The sequence below is a fragment of the Phyllostomus discolor genome, chromosome 10 (assembly GCF_004126475.2).
Source record: "Phyllostomus discolor isolate MPI-MPIP mPhyDis1 chromosome 10, mPhyDis1.pri.v3, whole genome shotgun sequence".
In the NCBI taxonomy this organism is placed as follows: domain Eukaryota; kingdom Metazoa; phylum Chordata; class Mammalia; order Chiroptera; family Phyllostomidae; genus Phyllostomus; species Phyllostomus discolor.
This window is the reverse complement of record NC_040912.2, coordinates 64,134,092-64,157,852: the sequence shown is the minus strand read 5'-3', so window position 1 is coordinate 64,157,852 and position 23,761 is coordinate 64,134,092. Positions and strand designations below refer to the sequence as shown.

Genomic DNA, 23,761 nt, shown 5'->3' with positions numbered 1-23,761 from the left:
AGAGAAGTTAAAAGGGAAACATGATACTGGCTACAAATACCCACTCAGGAAGAACTGCGTCCATGGCACCTCCTTGGTGCGGGAACAGGGCTTACCTTCTTCCCAGTGACAACCAGTGTGTAGCCATTTTGGTTTAATGGGTGCTCCACAACTGCTTCTGGAGACACAGGGTGGGAATCCAGGCGAAAGTTCACATGAGGGGTTGATGATCCTGACCGAGAAACTACAACCTGAGAAATAAAACAGAAAACACCTTTGTTCCAATAAGCTCTGTTTAAACATAAGGGGAAAATGTGAATGACAATGGTAGTAACAGATTAGGAGAGCTCATAGGTGTTAAAACTAAAGGGCCAACAGTTTATCTCATTGTAAATCTATGTGACATCTTCTAATCTTCTGCTTTGAAGATAATTCATCTGAACCCCCCAAGACAAACTTTTCCTATGATCTTTTAATGGTTTCTAAGGAAGGACATCTCCTATTCAATCAGCCAGCACATGCAGACAAATCCTCATGATTGTATTGTTAACTGAAGGAGCCAAAACTCTCCCCAGAACACTTGTGTAGTAGACTGTCCTGCATGGCATGGGTCCAACTCCCACTCAGAGACACATAGGGCCCACGCCCATGGATAGGTTCTCCTGTAGGGAATCAGGCCTGCAATGTACCTAGGCTGCTATGAGTCTTGCTTTTTGCTAAAACTTCCTCACCCCGCATTGAGGACATTTACTGCAAAGCAACTTCCTAAAAACCATGCTAAACCTTCCAAGGATGAGTGTAACTGGTCCAACTACTTTTGCCTTTTCATTAGCAATTATCCCTCTTCTGTGATGTGATTAGAGCATTGCCTCCTTTGTTTTCTGGATAAGGTAACCACCTAAAGCAAGCCTGTGCATAGTTAGTGAGGACCTTCTTGTAATGTGCCCAGTAAGACAATAAAAGCTCACTGGAGCAAGGGCTAAGAGGCTTTTGCTCCTTTTGAGAGAAAAGCCTTTTCCTCCACCGGACTCGGTAGTCTGTGTGAATGTCTCATTTTTATCCATAATGACACAGACCCCACGAGCCAGGGTCTGCATCAACTTGTGCTATGGGGATTCTGAATAATTTTTAATCTAACCCTTCCAACTCTCCCCATCAGGCAGCTTCCCTTGCTGTAATGGAAAGCATACTGGACGGGGATTCTGGAGACCTGGATCTAGTTCCAGTGTTGCTACTCTTAAGCTTATAGGCCTTTTGAGGTCAAAATAGGCCCTTAGCTACTTTGAAATGATGTGCCATCATTTTATAAACCATTGCTCCACCATACGCTATTACTTGGATTATAAACAAAGTACTGCTTTTCAGTCTGTTTTTATAAGGCCTGACAGGTTTTAACAATGTCTTGGAAATGAGGTTTGATAACTGGTGTTATTCTTGTTTCCAGGTATTTAATTTAGGGGTGCTACTTAGCTATATAATTTCCACTTGCCCTACTGCTATAACCCAGTAATAATGAGGTCCAGGGGGTAAAATCAGGATGACTGTCTGAGATGAACACTCAGACTTTAGGAGAATTTACAATTTCTTAGAGAGACTTTTCCTTCTTAAATGCTGGAGGCTGAGCACAGGTCTGGGCTTGAAATTGACTGTGAAATTTTCTGACATCCCAAATACCCTTTTAGTTTTCAATGAAAGTGTATTTATTATATTTGCAGTGGGACTGAAATTACAGAACAAATATGTTCATGTGTGAGACTAGGACTAGTTAAATAACCGCCCCTTTACCTCAACTTTCTCATCTTTAAAATAGGAACGAAAATTGTGGGAGTCAATAACTGCTTAGTACCTAACAAACATATACAACAAGTAAATGTTCTGGGGAACCAGCAGTAAATTTTTTTCTTAAACACAAATGAAGGAGTCAAGTAGCCTGAAACAATTTGGGAAGATTCCCAGAGTACTGGTACCTAATTTGCTCCTAGAGAATGAACTGTTGATAGAGAAACTAACCAAGCTGTAATAGAGCCCTAAAAGTTAAACATCATGACATTTTTCCCCTAACATTTGTTCTACCCCAAACACTCAACACTTTCAAAACATTTCCATTAAGCCGGGTGGCAATATTTGCACAGAAGTTAAATGATGGATCAAAGGTCCTTTGGTCAGGATGGGAAAGGATGGAAACTATTGTTATTCCTAAATTTAGAGCCAAATAGGTATTTGTGACTTTGTAGTCAAAGTAAAAAGAAATTCAATTACCAGTCCTACCTCCCTCTGTGTGCTGGTTACAAGCAGAATATCTATCTGTATACCAGACTTCGAAAGCCTCTATCTTAAATCACCCAGATTTCAGTTACACAATGTTCCCATCTTAATTTACTTCAGGTGCTTACTACTTTTTGTTTTTTCCTACCTCCTATTTCCTAATCCCCCTTTTCATATTTTCCTGATTGTTGCCAATTAGTTCAAACTGAAAAAATTAAAATAAAATAAAAAACTCCTTCTCTCACATACAAGTCAAAAACAAAACAAAACACCAGCCTCTCTTAATGCCCTGATCTGGTCTCTGTCTCATTCTGTGCTTTCCACTTCACTAAGGATTATGAACAATCTTCAATCCCTTGAACATTCCTGTGAATATCTGCATTCTGTACCTATATCTCTTGTACCTTCCATTCCATTCAGACCTCCTAAATAACCACTACCTCCTAGTATCATTTTTTCTATCTTATTGCTCTTTTTAACATCATTTCTTGTATCTATTAATAAGCAATCTCTTCTTAATTACTAGATTATTATCTTTGACCTTATTAAATATCTGAAGCCTATCCAAATATTCATTTTTTCAGAAAGGATTAACCTTTTTCTCTCTTTTCTCCTAAAGAAGTTCTTTGCACCTCTGTCACTTGGAAAGATTGATTCAGGTAAGACTTTTACTCTGGAGAGCACCATACAAAGTCTGGCCAGAAAGTGTCCAGCCATGTACTATGAAAAATAGAGACATTTATTGAAGAAGATACAAGATACAAGAAACACTGTACAAAGGACAATGATGGCTCAGTCCCTTTCAAAGTAGTCATCTAGTGACCTCACATAATCCTCCCAACTGCAGCACGATGTTCCGTCTGCTCTGGTAGCAGAAGCTGCAGAATGAATTTTGCCACAACACATTTCATGCCAAGATCCTGCATCAAAATCTTGGACACAGTAGTTTTTGGAATCCCCAGATCAGCTTCTGGTTCTTGCACTGTCAGTTGCTGATCTTTCTTGATTGCAGCCCATACACATTCAACATTCTCATGTGTTCTGCCTGTTGCAGGCTTTCCAGAACATGGATCACTTTCAACAGATTTTCAACCATCTTTGAAACATTTGTGCCACACTTTTACTTGCACTGCAATCATGGCATCATCCCCAAAAGCCTTCTGAATCATCTGAATAGTTTCCACGGATCAATGTTCAAGCTTAACACAAAATCTGATGCAGACCCATTGTCGTACTTGCTCAGTCTTTTTTTTTCTTTTTCTTTTTAATTTTATTATTTTTTAAATTTTATTTTAATTATTGTTCAAATACAGTTTTCTCCCTTTTACTCCCAATTTTTTTAAAGTATTTTTATTGCTCAGTGGACTGAGCGTGGGCTGCGAACCAAAGTGTCACAGGTTCGATTCCCAGTTAGGGTACATGCCTGGGTTGTAGGCCATGACCCCCAGCAACTGCACATTGATGTTTCTCTCTCTCTCTCTTTCTTCCTCCATTCCCTCTCTAAAAATAAATAAATAAAATAAAATCTTAAAAAAAGTATTTTTATTGATTATGCTATTACAGTTTTTCCAATTTTTCCCCGTTTATCCCCCCTCCACGCCACCCCTTAGTTCATGTTCAGGGGGTGTACATAAAAGGTCTTTGAGTTCTCTGTTTCCTATACCATTTTTGATCTCTACCTGTCTATTTTATGCCTACTAATTATGCTTCTTCTTCCCTGTAACTTTCCCCCCCATTCCTCCCTTCCCCCTCCCCACTGAAATACCTTCATGTGATGTCCATTTCTCTCATTCTGTTCCTGTTCTGGTTGTTTGCTTAGTTTTTATTTTCATTGTTTTCTTTTAGGTTAATTTGTTAATAGTTGTGAGTTTGTTGTCATTTTACTGCTCATATTTTTGATCTTCTTTTTTTTACATAAGTCTGTTTAAAATTTCATGTAATAAGGTCTTGGTGATAATGAACTCCTTTAATTTGACCTTATCTGGGAAGCATTTTATCTGCCCTTCCATTGTAAATGATAGCTTTGCTGGATAGAGTAATCTTGGATTTAGGTCCTTGCCTTTCCTGATGTGGAATACTTCTTTCCAGCCCCTTCTTGCCTGTAAGGTCTCTTTTGAGAAATCAGCTGATGGTCTTATGGGCATTCCTTTGTAGGTAACTTTCTCCTTTTCTCTTGCTGCTTTTAAGATTCTCTCCTTATCTTTAATTTTGGATAACTTAATGATGATGTGCCTTGGTGTGTTCCTCCTTGTGTCCAATGTCTTTGGGACTCTCTGGGCTTCCTGGACTTCCTGGAAATCTATTTCCTTCACCAGATTGGAGAAATTTTCCTTCATTATTTTTTCAAAAAAGTTTTCAATTTCTTGCTGTTGTCCTACTTCTGGAAGCCCTATAATTCAGATATTGAAACATTTCATGTTGTCCTGGAGGTTTGTAAGTCAGTCTTCAGTTTTTTGAATTCTTGTTTTTCATTCTGTTCTGGTTGGATGTTTGTTTTTCCCTTTTGTTCCAAATTGTTGCTTTGAATACTGGTTTCCTTCCTGTGACTGTTGGTTCCCTGAATATTTTGCTTTATTTCATTTTGGGTATCTTTCATGTGTTTTTTCATTTTTCAAACAAGCTCAATCAGTTCTGTAAGCATTTTGATTATCAGCGCTATGAATTCTCCATCAGATAGGTTGGCTATCTCCTCATCGCTTAGCTCTCTTTCTGAAGTGTTGCTCTGTTCTTTCATTTTGGCCATATTTCTTTGTCTTGGCACACCGGTATGGTTGTTCTGGTTGAATTTTTCTTTAATTCCTTGGTTGTCAGAGTTCAATGCAATTTGATTTTCTGGTGCTTCTGTTTGTTTATTGATTTTAGATTGGTTGTTATCCGCTTTTTGGTTGTGTGAGGAAGCAAAGGATTTCTACCTACACCTCCATGTTGGCCAGAACTCAACTATAGTCATTTGATCAGTCATCAATGCTCAGTCATTTTGAATGCAACAGCCACAGAGTACACATGCTCACTCAATGGCGTGTATTGTCCCCACTGACTAGTATAGTGAAGCTGTCATTGTTCACACAAGCGCATTCCAGTCCACTCTTCTTGGATGCCAGGTTATATAGATGTTGCACAAACTGTTCTTGTTATATTAACAATGGCTGGATGTTTTCTAGACAGACCTCATATATGCAGTACTCTCATAATTGGTAACAATAGCCAGGCATTGTGTTAAGTGCCTTAAATGGATATTTTGTTTATGTCTCACAATAATCCTACAAGGTAGTTACTATTACTTTCCACAAAGAAAATATAAAGAATTTTAGCTAGAAAGTTTGATTTAGGTTTCCAAGGAGCTTTATCTAATGCTTGAATTCATGTGTTTGACCTCTCCTTAAATACTCTACACTCTTGGAGCACTATAGTAAATGCCAATAAAAAGCTTCACCTCTGAGCTCCTAAAAGCTACTCATGAGTCAAGGCATTAAAACAAATTTCACAATTTATTTGCCTTGCCAAATACTCCCTGTTTCAATAATATTGGCTACATAAGTTAAGTGTATCTGAGAAGGAAGATTCCACATCTAAAAAGCTTCTGCTGGCACAGAGGAAATTTCACTAAAACAGTTGGCAATCTTTTCTTGTTATTGTCAGCTAGGATGAGTGTGGCTTGATATAGAAAATGGGATGAACCTGAGAAGACAGGAAGGCTGTGTGGAAAAGTGAGATAACTGGAATTTTGAGCAGAGGTCATACCACAGATGCAAGTACCTTTTTAGTTGATTATTAGCCCTTTCTCTGCAGGGATACCTAAAGTACCAAGAATGCTTTTCTATCATTAATCCCTCACTTTCACTCATTGCCCAGATTTTAAGTAACTGAGTAACTCTTAAAATACCCCTGAAGCAATGTTTGCAAAATTAGGAGTTCCTTTTGGTTGACATAGAGATACTTTTAGGGACAGAACTAATTCTAGCACCTAAATTTAATTGTTATGATAAATCACATAGCAATGTTATGACAATCAGTATGAAATAGAAGACTGGCAATTATCTTTTGAGTTCTACTGTGTTTACAACTAACTTTTATTGTTTAGGTCTCAAAATCTTTCTCTAATACACTTGGGGTGGAGTTGGGGGGAATCTGAATTTACTTAATTGTTGTGGCTGTGATCTAAAATTGTCTGGGACATGACATGGAAAAGAAATATATGTACAAGTAAAATAAATCCTTTGTGGCAAGGTCTCAAAATTAATAAGCCTGAACAAAGTAATTAAAAAAGTTTTTTATCCTCACCCAAGGATATTTTTTCACTGCTTTTAGAGAGAGGAAGAGAGGAAGAGAAACACTGATGTGAGAAAAGAGCACCAATTGGCTGCCTCCCTCACAAACCCAGACAAAAGATTGGACCTGAAACCTAGGTATGTGCTCTGACTGGGAATTGAACCCAACTTTGGGTGCATGGGGCAATGCTCCAACCAATTGAGCCACACTTGCTAGGGCCTGAACAAAGTAATTTTATGTGATATACCTACAAATATATAAAGTCTGGATTCTCTTATCCCCCACATAAACTTTTGTTTTAATTAAGCTGTTTTAGAATTTAATTTTCTTTAAGAATGATGAATACAATTTAACATAAGACATATACGTGGCTTTCTGTCTACTCTCCATTTTTTTTTAAAGTGGACAATTAATTGTTAGTGTACTCACAGATTTGTGCAACCATCACCAAAACCAGTCTTGGAACATTTTCATTACCTCAACCCACATCATCCCATCTCCCTATATTCTCTAGTCCCTGACAACACTAATCTACTTTATGTCTCTATAGGATTTCCTACTCTGGATGTTTCATATAGATGGAATTCTGTAATGTGTGGTCTTGTGTGTCTGACTTCCTTCACTTAGTATAATATTTTCAAGGTTCATCCACATTAGAACATGTATCAGTACTTCATTTCTTTTCATTACCAAATAATATTCCACCATACAGATATACCACATTTTATTTATCCCCTCATAAGTTAATGGATATTTGGGTTGTTTGTACCTTTTGGCTATTGTAAATAATGTTCCTATGAATATTCATGTATGAAATTTTGTGTGATTATATATATCTGGAAGTGAAATTTTTTGGTCTTATGGTAATTCTATATTTAAGTTTTTGAGGAGCTGCCAGACCAATTACCATATGGGGTACATAATTCTACATTCTCACCAGTAATGTATGAGGGTTCCAATTTACCAATATCCTCACTGAAATTTTTTATTTTCCATTTTCTTAATTATGAACATCCTAGTGGGTATGAAATGGTACTTCATTGTGGTTTTGGTTATTTTTTCTCTGACAAAGGTTTAATTAAATTAAGTAAAAGGTAAGTTTACTTCTGGAGGTTCTAAAACCTTCCATTCATTCCTCCTCCCTGAAACTGAGTACTTACTTGGTTGGGCATCACCTGCTCAGTCTCCCAGTGTTCTAAAGAGCATTCCTTCATGGTCAGACAGGGCTTTTGTAAAACAGTGTTCTAGAGAGGCTGGAAGTGAGGGATGGATAAAAAGAACAAAAGAAGATTCTCACTAGGAGAATCTGTCAGAGTTGGAAATGCAGGTCACTCCCTAAGTGCTACTGTTTTTTGAATATTGAAATGATTCTTCCTTTTATAAAACAGAAAAGATACAGTTCTATTTCCAGTCAAATAGAATTGAATGGGGTCTCTGATATTATCTAGACTGATTTTTATTTAAAAGTTAAGAAAAATAAAGGTTGTCTATTAAGAAATAAGGAAAACTTCAGTTTTAATAAAAATAATGCAAATTACTGAAGTTTGAAACTCAATGAGAAAAATATGTGAGTTAAGAGGGAAAAAATGTGAGTGAAGTTGATGACACCATTAAGAAACAGACTTGCTGTGACCTTAATGATCCAGGAGTAGGTCTGCTTTCCTGGTTCCCAGTAGCGTCTGGCACATAGATCCCAAAGGCATACTTATTGCCTAAATATATGAATAAGAAGTTCACTTAAACTTTTTTCAACTTTTTATTGAATTTATTGGGGTGATACTGGTTAATCAAATTATATAGGTTTCAGGCGCACAATTCTATAAATACATCAACTGTATATTGTATTGTGTATTCATCACCCCAAGTCAAGTCTCCTTCCATTTATTTCCCCCATACCCTCTTCTACCCACCAACCCCTTTCCCTCTGTAATCACCATACTGTTGTGTCTATGAATTTTTAATTTTTGCTCAATCCCTTCACTTTTTTCATCCAGCCCTACAACCTCCCTCCCCTCTGACAGCTGTTCTCAGTCTGTTCTGTATCTATGAGTCTATTTCTATATTTTGTATGTTAATTTTGTTCAATGTTTTCCATATATGAATGAAATCATATGGTATTAATCTTTTCTGACTGGCTTATTTCACTTAACATAATACTTTCCAGGTTTAGCCATGCTGTTGCAAAGGGTAAGATTCCCTTCTATATTTACAGCTGAGTAGTATTCCATTATGTAAATGTACCATATTTTTTATCCACTCATCTACTGATGAGCACTTGGGTTGCTTGGAAATCTTGGCTATTGTAAATAATGCTGCCATGGACAAAGGGGTGCATATATTCTTTTGAATCGGTGTTTCAGGTTTCTTCAGATATACTTCTTGAAATGGAGTCACTGGATCATAGGGCAGATCCGTTTTTGTATTTTTTGACTCTAGTTCATTTATCTTGGCCCTGATCATTATTATTTCCTTCCTTCTAATTACTTTGGGTTTTGCTTTTTGTTTTTTTTCAGTTCTTTTAAGTGTGAAGTTTATTGTTTTTTTTTTAGCCTTTTCTAGTTTTTTGAGATGAGCCTGTAATGCTATGAATTTCCCACTTAGGATTATTTTCCTTCTGTTCCACAGATTTTGGATTTTTGTGTTCTCATTTTAATTTGTTTCAAGGTATCTTTTGATTTCTTCCTTGATCTCATTGTTAGTCCATTCATTGTAATAACATGTTATTTAGCTTCCATGTCTTTGAGTGTTTTTCAATTTTCTTCTTGTGATTGATTTCTGATTTCACAGCATTGTGGTCAGAAAAGATGCCTGACATGATTTCAATCTTAAATTTATTGATACTTGTTTTGTGACCTTACATGAAGTCTATCCTGGAAAGCATTCCATGTGCACTTGAAAAATATGTATATTCTGCTACTTGGGGGTGAAATGCTCTGAAGATATCAATTAAATCCATTTGATCTAGTGTGTCATTTAAGGCTACTGTCTCTTGTTGATTTTCTGCTTGGAAGACCTATCCATGGAAGTCAATAGGGTGTTAAAATCCCCAACTGTGATTGTATTTCTGTCAGTCTGTCTTATGTCCATCAAGTTCTGCTTTAGATATTTAGGTGCTCCTATATTGGGAGCATAAATGTTTACTAGAGTTGTATCCTCTTGTTGGATTGTTCCCTTTATCATTATGTAGTACCTTTCTTTGTCTCTTACTATATAGCCTTGGTTTTAAAGTCTATTTTGTCAGATAAAAGTATTGCTACCCCAGCTTTTTTTTCTTTTCTTTTCCATTTGCATGAAATACATTTTTCCATCCCTTTACTTTTAGTCTGTGTGTATCTTTCAATCTGAGGTGGGACTCTTGGAGGCAGCATATATATGGGCTCTGTTTTCTTATCCATTCAGCTTCCCTATATCTTTTGGTCAGAATATTTAAGCCATTTACATTCAAGGTGATTATTGATAGATATGTATGTAGTTGCATTTTATTGCTAGACTGTTTTACTCTGTTTTTTTCCCTTTCTATTTTTCCTCTCCTCGTCTTTCTTCTTTTCTCTTCCTCCTTCTCCTTCTCCTTCTTATTCTTAAAGCAAGCCCTTTAACATTTGTTGTAGTACTGGTTTGGTGTTAACAAACTCTAGCTTTTTCTTGTCTAGGAAGCTCCTTATATCTCCTTCAATTGTAAATGATAGCCTTGCTGGGTAAATTAGCCTTGGTTGTAGGTCCTTGCTTTTCACCCCCCTGAATATCTCACATCACTCCCTTCTGGCCTGAAATGTTTCTGTTGAGAAATGAGATGTCAGCTTAATTGCTGCTCCCTTGTATGTAACTACCTGCTTTTCTTTTGTGGATTTTAGGATTCTCTACTTGTCTTTAAGCCTTGTTATTTTAATTATGATGTGTCTTGGTGTAGGCCTCTTTGGGTCCAACTTGTTTGGGATTCTCTGAGCTTCTGGGACTTGTATGACTTTTTTCCTTTCCCCAGATTAGGGAAGTTTTCAGTCATTATTTCTTCAAATAGGTTCTTGATCCCTTGCTTGCTCTCTTCTCCTTCTGGTAGTCCCATGATGTGAATATTGTTATGCTTTATGTTGTCCAAAATGTTTCTTAAGGTCTCCTCATTTTTTTAAATTCTTTTTTTCTCTTTGCTGTTTTGCCTGGGTGTTTTCTCCTACCTTGTCTTCTAAAACACTGATTCTATCTTCTGCTTCCTCTAACCTACTATTTATTCCTTCCAGTGTATTATTTATTTCAGATATTGCATTCTTCATTTCTGACTAGTCCTTTTTAATGGTTTCTATGTCCTTTTTCATGCTGTTGAGTATCTTTATTATCATTATTCTGAACTCTATATTTGATAAATTGCTTGCCTCCATTTCAACTAGTTTTTCCAGAGAATTCTCTTGTTCTATCATTTGGGGTCTGTTTCCCTGCTTTCCCATTTTGGCTTCTTCTTTGTATTTTCCACCTCAGATGTTAAACTAATCACCCACTAAATGATTTGGTTTTAATCTAATCAAGCTCTAATCAGCTGTCTGGCTTAAGCACCACAGGGTGGGGCAAAATATTTCTTGCTGATAGGGCTATTGCTTCCCCTCAAGCTGATGCCACTTGGAGAGGAGTGCTCTGCCTGAGAAAGATGGCACCTGCAGTAAGGGGAATGACTCAGCACAAAGATCCTGAGAGCTGTTCCTTCAGTTCTTTCCCCAGAGCCACCAGCCCCAGATGCTACTCAAGAGTATCTAGTCCACTCTGCTCTCCCTCTGCTGTGGGCTGCAAACAAAATTTTGTGTGTTGGCCCTTTAAGAGGCTTTCTGCATCTTCAGCTGTCTCTCCCTGGCAGATGGAAATCCTGCTGCTTTTCACCCCTGGATGTTATCTGGGTTTGTTTCTGGCTCTGGTATCAGAGGCTGGGGAGCCCAGCTTGGGGCTTAGACCTCACACTTTTCAGGGGGAACCTCTGGCTGCAAATATCCTTCTGGAACTTCAGCTGCTACTTGTGGGAGCCCAATAAGCCTCTCATATCTCCTCCACATTCTGTACCAGTCACGTTGTGATGAAGTGTTTTTTTCTGGTTGTCCATGGTTATAAGTCTTCTCTAGTGTTCAGTTTGTTATTGTGGATGATTTCTCTACAATTTAATTGTAATTCCAGATTGGTACTAGGAAGGGGTTAGTGTAGCTTCCACTTCTCCATCATCTTGGATCCTCTCTAAAATTATTATTTACAATAGGTTCTTTTTTCACAAAAGATATTTCAGAATTCATGGGTATATTTTATTCTAAAGAAATATACAAAAGCTACCAGTCTTTAGGGATGTAACTAAATCAATAATGTACACATTTTAAAAAAGAGATGATACTTTTATCTCAGCAGTTTCTAAAGGAGACAGGTAAGTCAGCAATACCCAAAGAGAAATGTTGTTCAAATTCAAGCTTCATTTGGCTGTGTCTCTTGCTGGATGCTTACAGCATTGAGGAGTTGATGGTCTGTGTCCACACACTCTAAAATAGCAGTAATCCCAAGCGTGATATATACTACAGGATTCCAACACAAAGCATTGACATGCCATGATGTCTGAACAGGAACTGAAGGAATTTGAGGAAAGGTGGTCAATAGCTGAATTGATTCTTCTTACTGGAAATGAGTAATTGTTCTCAAGTTCACTGATTACTAACATAATCCTTTAAGTAGTGGTCATAAGTAATGATCATAAGCTAAGGATGTCTTTTTAGGCAACCCATATCTAGGTTTCCTGCTTAAGGCCCAACTAGTCCAGTTAAGAGGCATAAGAGAAAGGGGTGATGAGTAGTAACAGCATTAAAGAATTGGGGAGAATATGAAAAAGGGGAATTGGAGAAGAGCAAGGAGAATGCCAGCTGTAACAGTGCCCAGGTGCAGAAAAAGTAGCTGCTCTGTGTTTGTGGAGCTGAACTTGAAACAACTCTTAAAAGTGACTCCCTGCCCCCAACCCATCCCTAAGCCACTTGCTCACCCTAGCCTGACAGTCATGCACAAATATTTAATAGCAATGCCTTGCATCTAGAGATTAAAGGCCTTATACAAGTGCTGTAAAAAAAAATCAAGCAAGCATTGTTTTTGGACGTAGATTAGACGAGGAGCTCAGAAGGGGAGACGTGGGCAATCCCTGTGATTAGTCCTGTGATCTTCATGAGTATCTCCCTGCCTTCTCCCACATAGCCCTGCACACTGAGCTAATGTTTCTGAGCCTTGTTCTTTTCTATTTCCCTTCCCCCTCCATATTTTGTAAGAAGGCATGTTCTCATTGTTTATTCATACTGTCTTGAATATTGCCTATCGTATTATTTTACTTCAAAGCATCCCAAAAGAGTGATTACAGAAATAAAAACTGTTTTTGAAATCTATATTTATATGGCTCTACAGATAAAGACTCAAGTATATGTACACATCAGTACATTCAGACATAGTTGCACCAGTATGAGATAAGTTACATGTTTAAATGTTAGAAACATCAAAAATGTCTTTTCTGCCATACATATAATATTGTTAGCTAAACAATATAATTCTTTCTAATCAAATAACCACTGTGAAATACCTGATTCACTCTGCACCCGACAGCTGGGGCTGTAGCTTGTGTTCCCAGCCAGGGCTGAACATAATCACAATAGGAAAGGCAGAAACAGCTGCAAACTCTTGGAAGAAAACATTTGTAAAGCAACTTTGTCTTTAGGCTTCAGGGTAGGAAGGAAGTAAAATCATTTTTTCTGTTCCTTTTTATGTATGGCAGCTGTTTTTTAGGAAAATATGTTGATTCTATTTTGTAACAGAGACTCCACAGTATTATTAAAACACGAGTTGTAGAAACTTAGGCCTGGCCACAGATTTAGCACATTAGTGTGGTCAAAACATTTACAGAACTTGGTAGGTAGTCACTGTTCAGCTAGATTAAGCTAGATGGTCCCCTTGTCTTTGCTGCACAACTGACTCCTCCCCTAACATTATTTGCTGCAGACAAACTGGATTTCAGTGATGTTGATTACTTGATACTTCAAATGTTTTAAGTTTATTTACATAGAATTTAATGGAATGAAATCCTCTCAGGCAGTGTCAGAGAAACAGATCCTCTGTAAGTGTCAATAGTCCTTTGTCTGTATGTCTTTGTTTGTCATCTTGGCATCAGGTACATGTGTTTATCTCCCCTATCAAAATGTTAGCTCCTTAAAGGCAGGTTCTGTGTCAACGCTTTCTTTGCTTCATTTATTTGCCTAGTAAGCATAGTAAGTTCTCGATACATATTTGATGAATTAAGAGCCACCTGGTTTAAAAAAAATCAGTGACAATCAGTACTTTTCATAAATATCTAGTTGTTTGCTTATTTTTATCTTTACTGTGTTGGATGCACAGGTAATAGGCATAATACCCAGCCTTTTCCCTCAGCCTTTTCCTGAGTCCATAGAGAAAGGAAGGGAGAGAGGGAGAAAAACATCGATGTATAAGAAAAACATGGATTGGTTGCCTCTTACATGCACTCCTACTGGTAACCGAATCTGCAACCCAGGCATGTGCCCTGACTGGGAATTGAACCTGCGACCTTTAAGTTTGCTGGACAATGCCCAATGGAGCCACACCAGCCAGGGCAACATAGCTGCTTCTATGAAAATGCTGGGAGGTAAGAATAAAACATTTGCCATAGCATTTATGTTATAATGAGGCTGCTGATGCATGACATATCACTTGGGTGGTAGAATCTGTCACACAGCAGACTTTACTCAGTCATTAAAGCAACCTATCTAAAAATGAGATTTTATTAGATCTTTAGAATCTAGAAGTAGGCCAAGATCCTCTTGAGGGAAAAAGTGTCACACCTAAGTGTCTGTGTAAAGCTGACTAATATAAAACTGTATTGGTGAGGTAATAAATAATTTAGAAAAAAGAACAAAATAAAGATAAAGGGGAGCAAATCAACATAGTACACACATTAGGAATTCAATGAATGTTAGCCTCTTTCATCCTCCTTCAATTTTTGGAGGGGGGGAATTGTATAGAATACATCAATGTAAACTAAAAAAATACAAACACAACATAATATGACACATTTTACAAGGATAATAGGTATGACCATATTTCAAACACGTTAAGAGTGCGTGTCTGTGTGGGATAGGACTGGGCATTTCTCCTTCAGATTTTGAGGAGTTAAGGACAGAATTAAATGATCTGAGGTGGTAAATAAAAATACTAGATTGGGAGAGAGGGAGGAGGACAAGAAAGAGTGGAGTTAACTGTAAAGCAAAGGGTGGAGGACAGACTAAAGTGTTGGAATATTTAGATAACAAATCAATATGATTTGCTCTGAGCTAGGAAGGTTTCATTTACATTTTATGACTTTGAAAAATTCCATCATGCCTGCTAGTACAAGAAAAACATGATTTAAAATATGGCAATATCCGGACTGCTATAATGACAGTGATAATTTTTAAATATGCTTTATAAAAGAATATAGATAGAAGAAGATGTACAGATGGGCAAGTCATAGGAAAACATCATCATTCTCAACTGGTTTATTAGAAATCATTGTCTGAGTCGGATCTCAATTATATTAGAAGATTATGAAGTAGGCATCTCTCTTTAAGAGAAATATCTAGTATTTATAGAAATTCAACATTTCTATAGATGCCATTACCATTCTGCATTAATTAAGAGTTTAATAAGGACCTCAAGTTGAAAGCACTATGCAGTAACTATTAAAGCAGTAAAATAGCACACACAAGTGCATTTTAATTTCTGCAAAGCACTTTGATTCTTGTATCTAGGAAGCACAACTTCTGAAATGTGAACCTTTATTGTATGGAAATACTGTTGCTATCCATTAAAACATTTCTTTAAAAAAACAGATATTTTTTCAATATTTTAACTTCTTTGTATCTGACCTCATCATTTGCAGAAATCTGGAGAGTTGAAGTTACAATGGGATTTTGCTGAAAACGTCCCTTCCTAACTGCTGCCAATATTTCTCAATGATGTGAATGTTTCTTCTCATGGAGACACACAGTTCACACAATAGCCCTCCTTTGATCTGTAGCTTCCCTTGAAAAAGAAAACATCGCCTGGAAGTGCTTTAATTGTTTCATTTTATTTTCCAATCATGTGATAGAAATCATGAATGGAAAAGAAAAAAAGCCCAAACCATTCTGGGCAAAGAAATTAAAAGCAACCATATTTAAACCGGAAGCTTCAAGAATTTAACAAAAATAGGCCAGATACTTCATAAAAAGCAGACCAGCCTTCACTGTTTTGCTTTCAGTCTGTGTCTCTAGCTCCCACTATGATAGTCATTTGACAGTATTTGCAAATATTGTAAAAACTTACTGCAAAAATAAAACAAATTAATTGCATAATAACAGATAAAACAGTCACAGCCACTATGAGAAAGCATTTACCTGCATAAAGCGACCCTCTGACGTCCCAAGATTAGCGATGGTGAGGTCTCCTTTAATGAAGGTGGTTATAGATGTTAAGAGGACTTGGTTGAACTGGCCCATGAATAAGTCAACACGCTGCAAAGCTGTGGTAAACTCCGTTCGATATTCATCACTGTGTACTTCACAGCCTGATGAATTTCTCAAAAGTGTCTGGAATAAAATAGGGTCATACAGTTAATGTGAGTCCAGATGTGAGCAAGCTGTTAAGAAACTCTTCAGTATGTCTTTTCAGAGCTTGGAAGGGAATGGCAAGTAGAACCATGCAAACAGGCCCAGATAAGCAAACATGTTTGTAGTGATCTAAATGGCTCCAGTATTGTTAGGCACTGTTATGTATGAATAGACTCTGAACTAGGGACAAACTTTACTGTCACAGTTTGTACCATGGTTCATTATATATATACATAAAGATGAAACTTAGCTGGTGCTATTTAAAGAAAAATAAAACTGTAAATGTCTCAGCCCTTGACATAAAGGTAATGCTTCTAGCAGGCAACTCCAATGAGATGAATTTTAATTGGAATTGTAATAAATGTTAGAGTTGTATTTGGACATTATATTTTAAAATGTGTGCCTTTGTGCATCTGTGTGCAGGGAGGTGGCACAAAGTGGTGGTTGACAGATAATTCATGAGGAGGCAGCACAGCACAGACCCTAGACCCACGTGCCTGCATAACATCCTGGTCCCTAATGCTTATTTACTTTATGTAATCCTTAAGATCTCTCTGTGTTTGTGAAATTCATGTTATGCCTGTTCAGCTCCCCCAACTGTAAAATTGAGAGAATTATAGAAATGTGCCTACCTTACAGAACTGTTGCAATGATTACCTGAGCTGGTCTATAGAAATCTCTTAAAATAGAACCCAGCATGCAGAGAATACCACTTACTTATTTGTCATCGTTATGTTGAAAGGCTCAAAAATATGTAAAATTTGTACATCAAATGACTTACTAACCAGCTTACTAAAAGGCCATTACCACTCAATCAGGTGTTTCTCCTTTAGATTCAACTTCAAATGGAAGGATTTTAAAAAATATTGTTCAGTAATATGTGACAAGTAAGCATGTGGATCGCTCCTCACTCTGACACTTTGGTCTCCTGGTTTCCTCCTCTTTTTCAGGCTGCAACATGCATGTTTCCTTTGCAGGACCATCCAGGCCTGGTCATCAAAGTCAGGGTTTCTCAAGGCTCCATCGTAAGGCCACTTGGCTCATTCTTCCTACTCTCCCCCAGGCAATCTCATTCTGTCCTGTGATATCCATTACTATTTAGTTGATACTCATATATTTCCAGGCTACCTTTCTGCTCTGAGTTGACTGTGCATATATCACACTGACTATAAAATCTGCACTCAGATATCTCAAAGACCTAAGGTAAACATAGCCAGTAGAGAAACCACAATTTTCACTCATGCCTCATCTTATGATACAATGAACCCCAGTGAATATCTTGACCATTCCTCCAGGTGCACAAGTGGGAAATCTAAGAGTCAGCCCCAATTCGTCCCCATATACAGTTGTTTACCAATTCCCATCTATTGAACTTTCTAAATATCTCTTGGATCCATCCAATTCTTTATTTCCACCATATCAACCTTCATCCAAGCCATCCTACCCCCTTTCCTGGACAATTGCAATGGGTTCCTAACTGGACCTGTCACACCTGTCTTATCCAATCTCTTTCCAGACCCAGTCTCAACTTTGTAGCTAGGTTTTCTTCTAAAAACATAAGTCTTATTCTATAACTCTATTTAAAACACTATGTCTCCCCAATGCTCTTAGGATAGATGACAAAATTTTTAATATGACCTGTTGGGCCCTGCATCATTTGAATCTTACCCAACTTCTCCAGATTCACCTGGTACCATGCTCTCCTTTGCTTTCTGTGATCTAGTGAGCTGGCCTTCTTTCAGTTTTCCAAGTATGCCATATGTCCTTCCATTACAGGGTCTTTGCACATGCTGTTCCCTCTGCCTCCTTTCACCTTCATGCACTTTGTTAACTGCTATGCCTCCTGCAGATCCCAGCTTGTCCTCATTTAATGAGGCCTGCCCTGGCCCCAATATCTAGTCAAATTCTTCCATTTTGGTTGAATGATTATATGATTGATATGAGACTTCTCTTGATCTCTGGGATCAAGGACCCTGTTTGTTCACCAGTGTAATTGCTTAGAGAAGGTGAAATACAACACACAGTAAATCTTCAGTAAATATTAACTGAATGATTGAACAGGTAACTGAATCAATTATGGACAGCTGCAGAATGCATGTAGCAATATGAGCCAACATTTTTAAAGCTACTTTTTTTAGGAATGGAGGTAGTTAAGAGTGTATAAGGGACAAATAGAGTATCTGGCTCCTAAGTATCCTGAAAAGACAGTTTTGAATTGGTAAATTTGGGATAGATAGCAAGGACCAGGAGGATGTATTAAGGAAAATGAAAGCTAACTTGGGGGAAAAAAGAAAAAAAAGCTCATTCTTATACATATTTATATATAGTTACAAGTCTAGGAAAATGATTTAAAGATGAGAAATTCTCTATTATCCTATTATATGAATAATAATCAGAAAATTGTCATAGTAAATTTCAAACCAACTTAGTGTTTAAGAACAAATTGAAATAAAAGATTTAATTATCCTTACATAAAATAACCTTACCCCTTAAGGTCAAACTCCTGTCACATGGAATGTGAAATTCTTATATACGTTGACTTTTATTGTTTAAAAATCACCTACCATGCTGTTTTATAGAGTAACAACTATGTTTTCATTTTAAATATTGATAAATTAGCAGAGTCTCTGAGATGTTAGAGCTAGTGACTCATAATTAATGAAATGTTTTAGTTCTAGACATTTATTTTGATACATTCATGAATGCTATTTCACTATTTAATTAGAAGCTTTTCTTCACTAAAGTACTATAGATTACTATGAGGAGTAGCAGATAACTGAGATGTACCAGCAATTCAATAGTGACCAATTAACTGGTAATTAAGTTTCCATTGGTGATCAGCCATTCTGCAGAAATAGCTAGAATTAAGGGACCCTCTGCTTAAAGGAGCAAATACCAGTGTTAAATCAAAGGCCATCTCAACTATTTCATCATAGAGGCGAATGCTCTTCAGGGTCAGCTTCCATGGTTATTTTATTCCTTCTTTTGCTTGATCTTACTCCTTTTTTCCATATCTGGGTGGCATCCCGGGAATTTTAAAGCCTCAAAGTTCAGTGCTGCTTGAGATATGATGAATTCATTGGAATATAAAAAGTATGCCCTGTGTGGACTAAAGTCTTTGTAAACTAGTAGCAGCCTTCTATCAGCAAGAGGCCATGTATTGTCTTATTCATCTTTTATCCCTACTGTGTTTTGTGCCCAGCACACAGTATGTATTTAATAACAGCTTACTGAACAATTAATGCATCTGCAAAGTAACCATACACATAACCCATTAGTCACTCCCCCCGCCCCTGGCTTGCTTCGTGGTCTGCCTTGCTCAACAGGGCTAGCAGGAGAATGGAGGTAAACTGGGGCCCATGCTGTCTGTAAACCTACAAGAACTTGTTAATATGTAATGCATAAATGTGGAATTCTGCATCAGACCTCAGGTAACATTTATATTGTGCACTTCAAGGTCTCTGAATGGCACCTCCTCAAGGACTGATAAGATTAAGTTATATCTCTAATTCCACTGCAAACAAATTTCTAAGTATAGCAACATTGCATAATATTGGGATAGGATTTACAGAACTCCTTGATTTTGAAAAATTGTGCAATTTGGAACTGAAGAACAAATATGTCAGGTTCAGGTGGCATTCCAATTCATAAACCTGGGGACCCTAACCATTTTGGTTTTCACTTTCTCCATAACTGAGATCTGCAGGGGATGGGTAGGGGTATTAACTTCCAGGAAAAAGTAACACTCCAGCATTTACTGCAGGAAAGGAGACTACTTGTCTCTTCCTGCTGAGAATCCTGATAAACTCAATGAGTGAGGTCAGGATGGCAGGAACTCACTTAGAGCTGCTTGCTGTCTTTGAGCTTGAATAGAGCTTTAACTACAGTATTGCAAAGATAAAGCACTGTGCAAATGTGACTAAATCTTCATCTGATTCACCGTGCCCCTTAAAGATAATTGAATGTCTCTTCTTTGTACAGGGAAGCTGGGGTGGCTTCTTACTACTTTATACACAGGTAGCTCTTGGCTGTGACATTTAGGGTGGGATTGGGTCCAGCTGGAAAAGCAATTAATTACAGACCTGCTGCCAAGGGTCTCGTTGCCACTCATACTTCCCTCAAAGCCAGCAGGTCTTGAACTTTGGGTTAAAACTAAGCAAGGCTGGCAGAAAGCAGTTCTCTGGTACAGCAACTGCTTTGGGGCACAGAAAAGTCCACAGAGGTTTCACCCCAGCACCAGCTGGAAGCCTGACTAATGCTCTACCTTTAGTAACAAAGGAAGGAAGGGAGGGAAGAAGTGTCTCTTTTTCTTGCACTTACACTGTGCAAGGCACTGAGTTGGGCATTTTCATGTACAATGAGGCTCATAGCAGCCCTGTGAGCTTTTATCACACTCAGTTTTCAGGAGGAGGAGACTCAGGGCAAACGAAAGGTGCAACCATAGTGCCCAGTTCACACTGAGAACTAAGAATTTAGCTCTCTCTGATTTTCAAGCTCATGAATTTCCTTTGCTACTTCACACTATTCTGCACAAACTGTGGCAAAGTTCTGAGAACTGTACAATTGCAAAAATAGAAAGGACCATCTTACTCCAGCCCCTAATTTTATGTATGAGAAACAAAGTCAGGGAAGTTGTGACTGTCAAAGACTTGGAATCATTAAACAAAAGTTTATCACTTAACATGTAAAAAAACCTACAACCTCTTGAAAGTAGGAAATACAGATTTGTCCACCTCTGATTCCTTTTCTGAGAGAAAGGCTGAAATTACTTTCTGGATAATGGCACAGAGGCAAATCATTGGCATTTTGGGCTGTTCTAGTCAACTTGGTTCTCAAGTTTACCTCTCTTAATGATCTATTTTGGTTAATTACCATGTTTCCATCTAGGTAACTATGGCATTTCAGTCATCACCAAATCCTCTTTCTCTAGAATTTCCTATATGCAATCAGTCATGAAATCCCACTAAACCCTGTCTGCAGTACCTCTCTTGCACAGCTCTCCAGCCACACCTGTATCCCTGCCCCAGGCTAGGTGTTTTCTCACTGGCATTCTCGTCTCCTAAGTTATCTGCCTTAAAGCAATTATTTTTACCACGGACAGTAAGTCCAAGTGCAGGAAGCTGGCGGCAGGGTGAGTATGGCCTGGCTGTGCACTTTGCAGGGGCAAGCCACATGGGGCCTGTGTGGAGGATGTGGACTCACTAGGATCCAGGGGTGACCTACAGACTCCAGTGAGCTCCTGTGAATGTGTGGGTTCCATGTCCAGCATCAGGATGCAGGCTGATGGCTACAGCATCTCCAGGCTTCCTGATGGCCAACCCTGCAGCACTCCTCCCACTGACCCTAATGCTGTGGACAGTCAGGGAGTGCTTTGGAGTTTTGCCCACTTGCAAAGATGGTGCCAGGGGAAGTTGTTACACTGATTATGCCAAAAGCTAGAATAATGAATGTACATGGCACGAGTGTGCCAAAAGCTAACAAGATAATTGGATAGAAAAAAAACCCTCCCCTCCTTATTACTATAACAACCATGGGTTTGAGCAGGAAGGGGAAATGGTCTTTGACATGGGAGCCCACCATTCTCCCAGCTCACAGCATCTGAATAAACCTCTTTTCTTCTGCACCAGCACCTGTATCACAAGTTTGGCTTTTTTGTTGTTGTTCAACAAAAAGCTGAACCTGTGTTTTAGTTACAGTTTTTGGTGACTCCACCAGGATAGCGTGGACCTCAGTAAGTCCTGAAGTGCCTGAACTGGAGTCCCAGCTGTCTGTGACAGGCCAACCCTGGAAGTGGGACTGTATGGACTACCCAGTGGCTGCCAAGAGCTTTTCCCGGAGAATTTCCTTGCACTCTGTCTCAAGGCAGCAGCCACCTGACACACTTGACTGGTGAAAAGGAGTGGGTTTTAGGGAGAGCAAATGGACTCCAAGACTGGGTAAACTGGACTGGTTGTGCACACTGGAGGTCCTCCATCTCTACTGCTTGAGCTCATGGCACTTGGACTTCATGTCACTTGGGTCCAGTTAGGATTTGTTATACCAGTTTATAGGCTATCCTAGGCTATCCCTGCTGCTTGGGCTTCATGCCACCTGGGTTCCATTAGGAACATTTGAGGTACCGGTTGGTAGGCTATCCTTGTCGCTTGGCTTCATGCTATTTGGACTTTGTGTCACTTGGGTTTCATGCCATTTGTGTCTGGTTAGGACCACTTGCAGTATTAGTTGGCAGGACTTAATTGTGAGCAGTCATTTGGACAAATGGAATTATAGCCTGAAGTTTTGTTCATGAGGTCCTACTTTGTATGGGGTCTTTCTATGGTTATGGCTTTGAATTTGTACTTTTGTGCCTCAGGGGTTGTTTTGTTTTGACTCCTGAAGAGAGCCCACTGAGCTGAATTTTAGCAGATTGGTCCATGTACAGCTATGATCCAATGACCAAGAAGGAGTTGGTTTTCTATTGTGACACTGTTTGGCCTATTTATGCTTTAGACTATGAGCAAAAATGGTCCTTAAATGATTCCTTAAATCGCTATACCATCATACAGTTGGCATTGTTTTACCAACAGTCAGGGAAATGGGATGAAATCTCTTATGTCCAGGTGTTTATGTCTGCACACAATAAGGATTAGAAAAAGAAAGGGAACAACCAAATGATTCAGAGAAAAGAATTGGCTTCAAAATCTCTCCCTGATAGTAAGACAAAGGAAGGAAAGGAAAATCAGGATATGAGTTTCTTTAATGCCCTGAACCCAGGAGACCCAGGATTAGCAGCAGGGAGATTTCCCCTGCTACCATCCCTACTGCTAGATATCCCTGAAATAGGGTCCAAAGGGGAGAGAGCCCTGTCTATGTATGAAGAAAGAATGGTCTCCTCCTTGAAGACCTGGCAGGGGACCCAACTTGTATAGAGAACATCTCTATCTGGAACAGGACAATTCACTCTGAGGCAATACCTATACGTGGAATAAACCAGGAAAGTCAACCCACTGGCCACTACTGGGACCGTACTCCATTTTCTACTTGAGAATTATTAAATTGGAAGAACTGCAACCCCTTATACACAGAGGATCCTCAGAAAATGACAGATACCACTTCCATTTTTGCCATTCACCATCCACACTGGCCAGATGTATAGGCTGCCCTTGACATCCTGTTAATGACACATGAAAGGTGGCTAGTTATAGATGAGGCTAGTGAAGAGGCTCATCACCTCCATCAAGAAAATCCCAATGAGACCCCCAAGCCAGCCAAGACTGTTCCCTTGAGACAGCATGACTGGGACTCAAATAGTGAGAACCTAGCCTTCCTAAAGCATTACAAAAGGTACATACGGGAAGGACTAAGAAAAGGATGCCTAAGCAAAAGATCCTGAATATGATACATGCCATTCAACAAAAACCAAATGAAGATCCTTCTGAATTTTTAGAAAGGATCTATCAGGTCTATTGAAAGCATACTGATGCTGATCCACAGGAACCAGAAAATGTGTGGATGGTAAACATGACTTTTATTGGGCACAGTTCCTCAGATATCAGAAGAAGGCTCCAAAGTTCAGACAGGGAGTTGGGAGTGAATCTCTCCCAGGTGGTGGATATGGCCTTTAAAGTTTACCATGCCTGAGA

The 23,761-nt window shown here is 38.5% G+C and overlaps 1 protein-coding gene across 6 annotated transcripts in view; it reads right to left on the bottom strand.

The window, feature by feature from the left end:
- Positions 1–23,761, bottom strand: part of MET (MET proto-oncogene, receptor tyrosine kinase) — a 139,627-nt gene that overhangs the window by 46,331 nt on the left and 69,535 nt on the right. For all 6 annotated transcript variants that reach the window (XM_036010832.1, XM_036010830.1, XM_036010831.1 and 3 more), the window contains 2 exons: positions 15,927–16,118; positions 96–230 (listed from right to left, as the gene is read on the bottom strand). In XM_036010832.1, the coding sequence (XP_035866725.1) occupies positions 96–230; positions 15,927–16,118 (327 nt within the window). The remainder of the gene's footprint in view (positions 1–95; positions 231–15,926; positions 16,119–23,761) is intronic.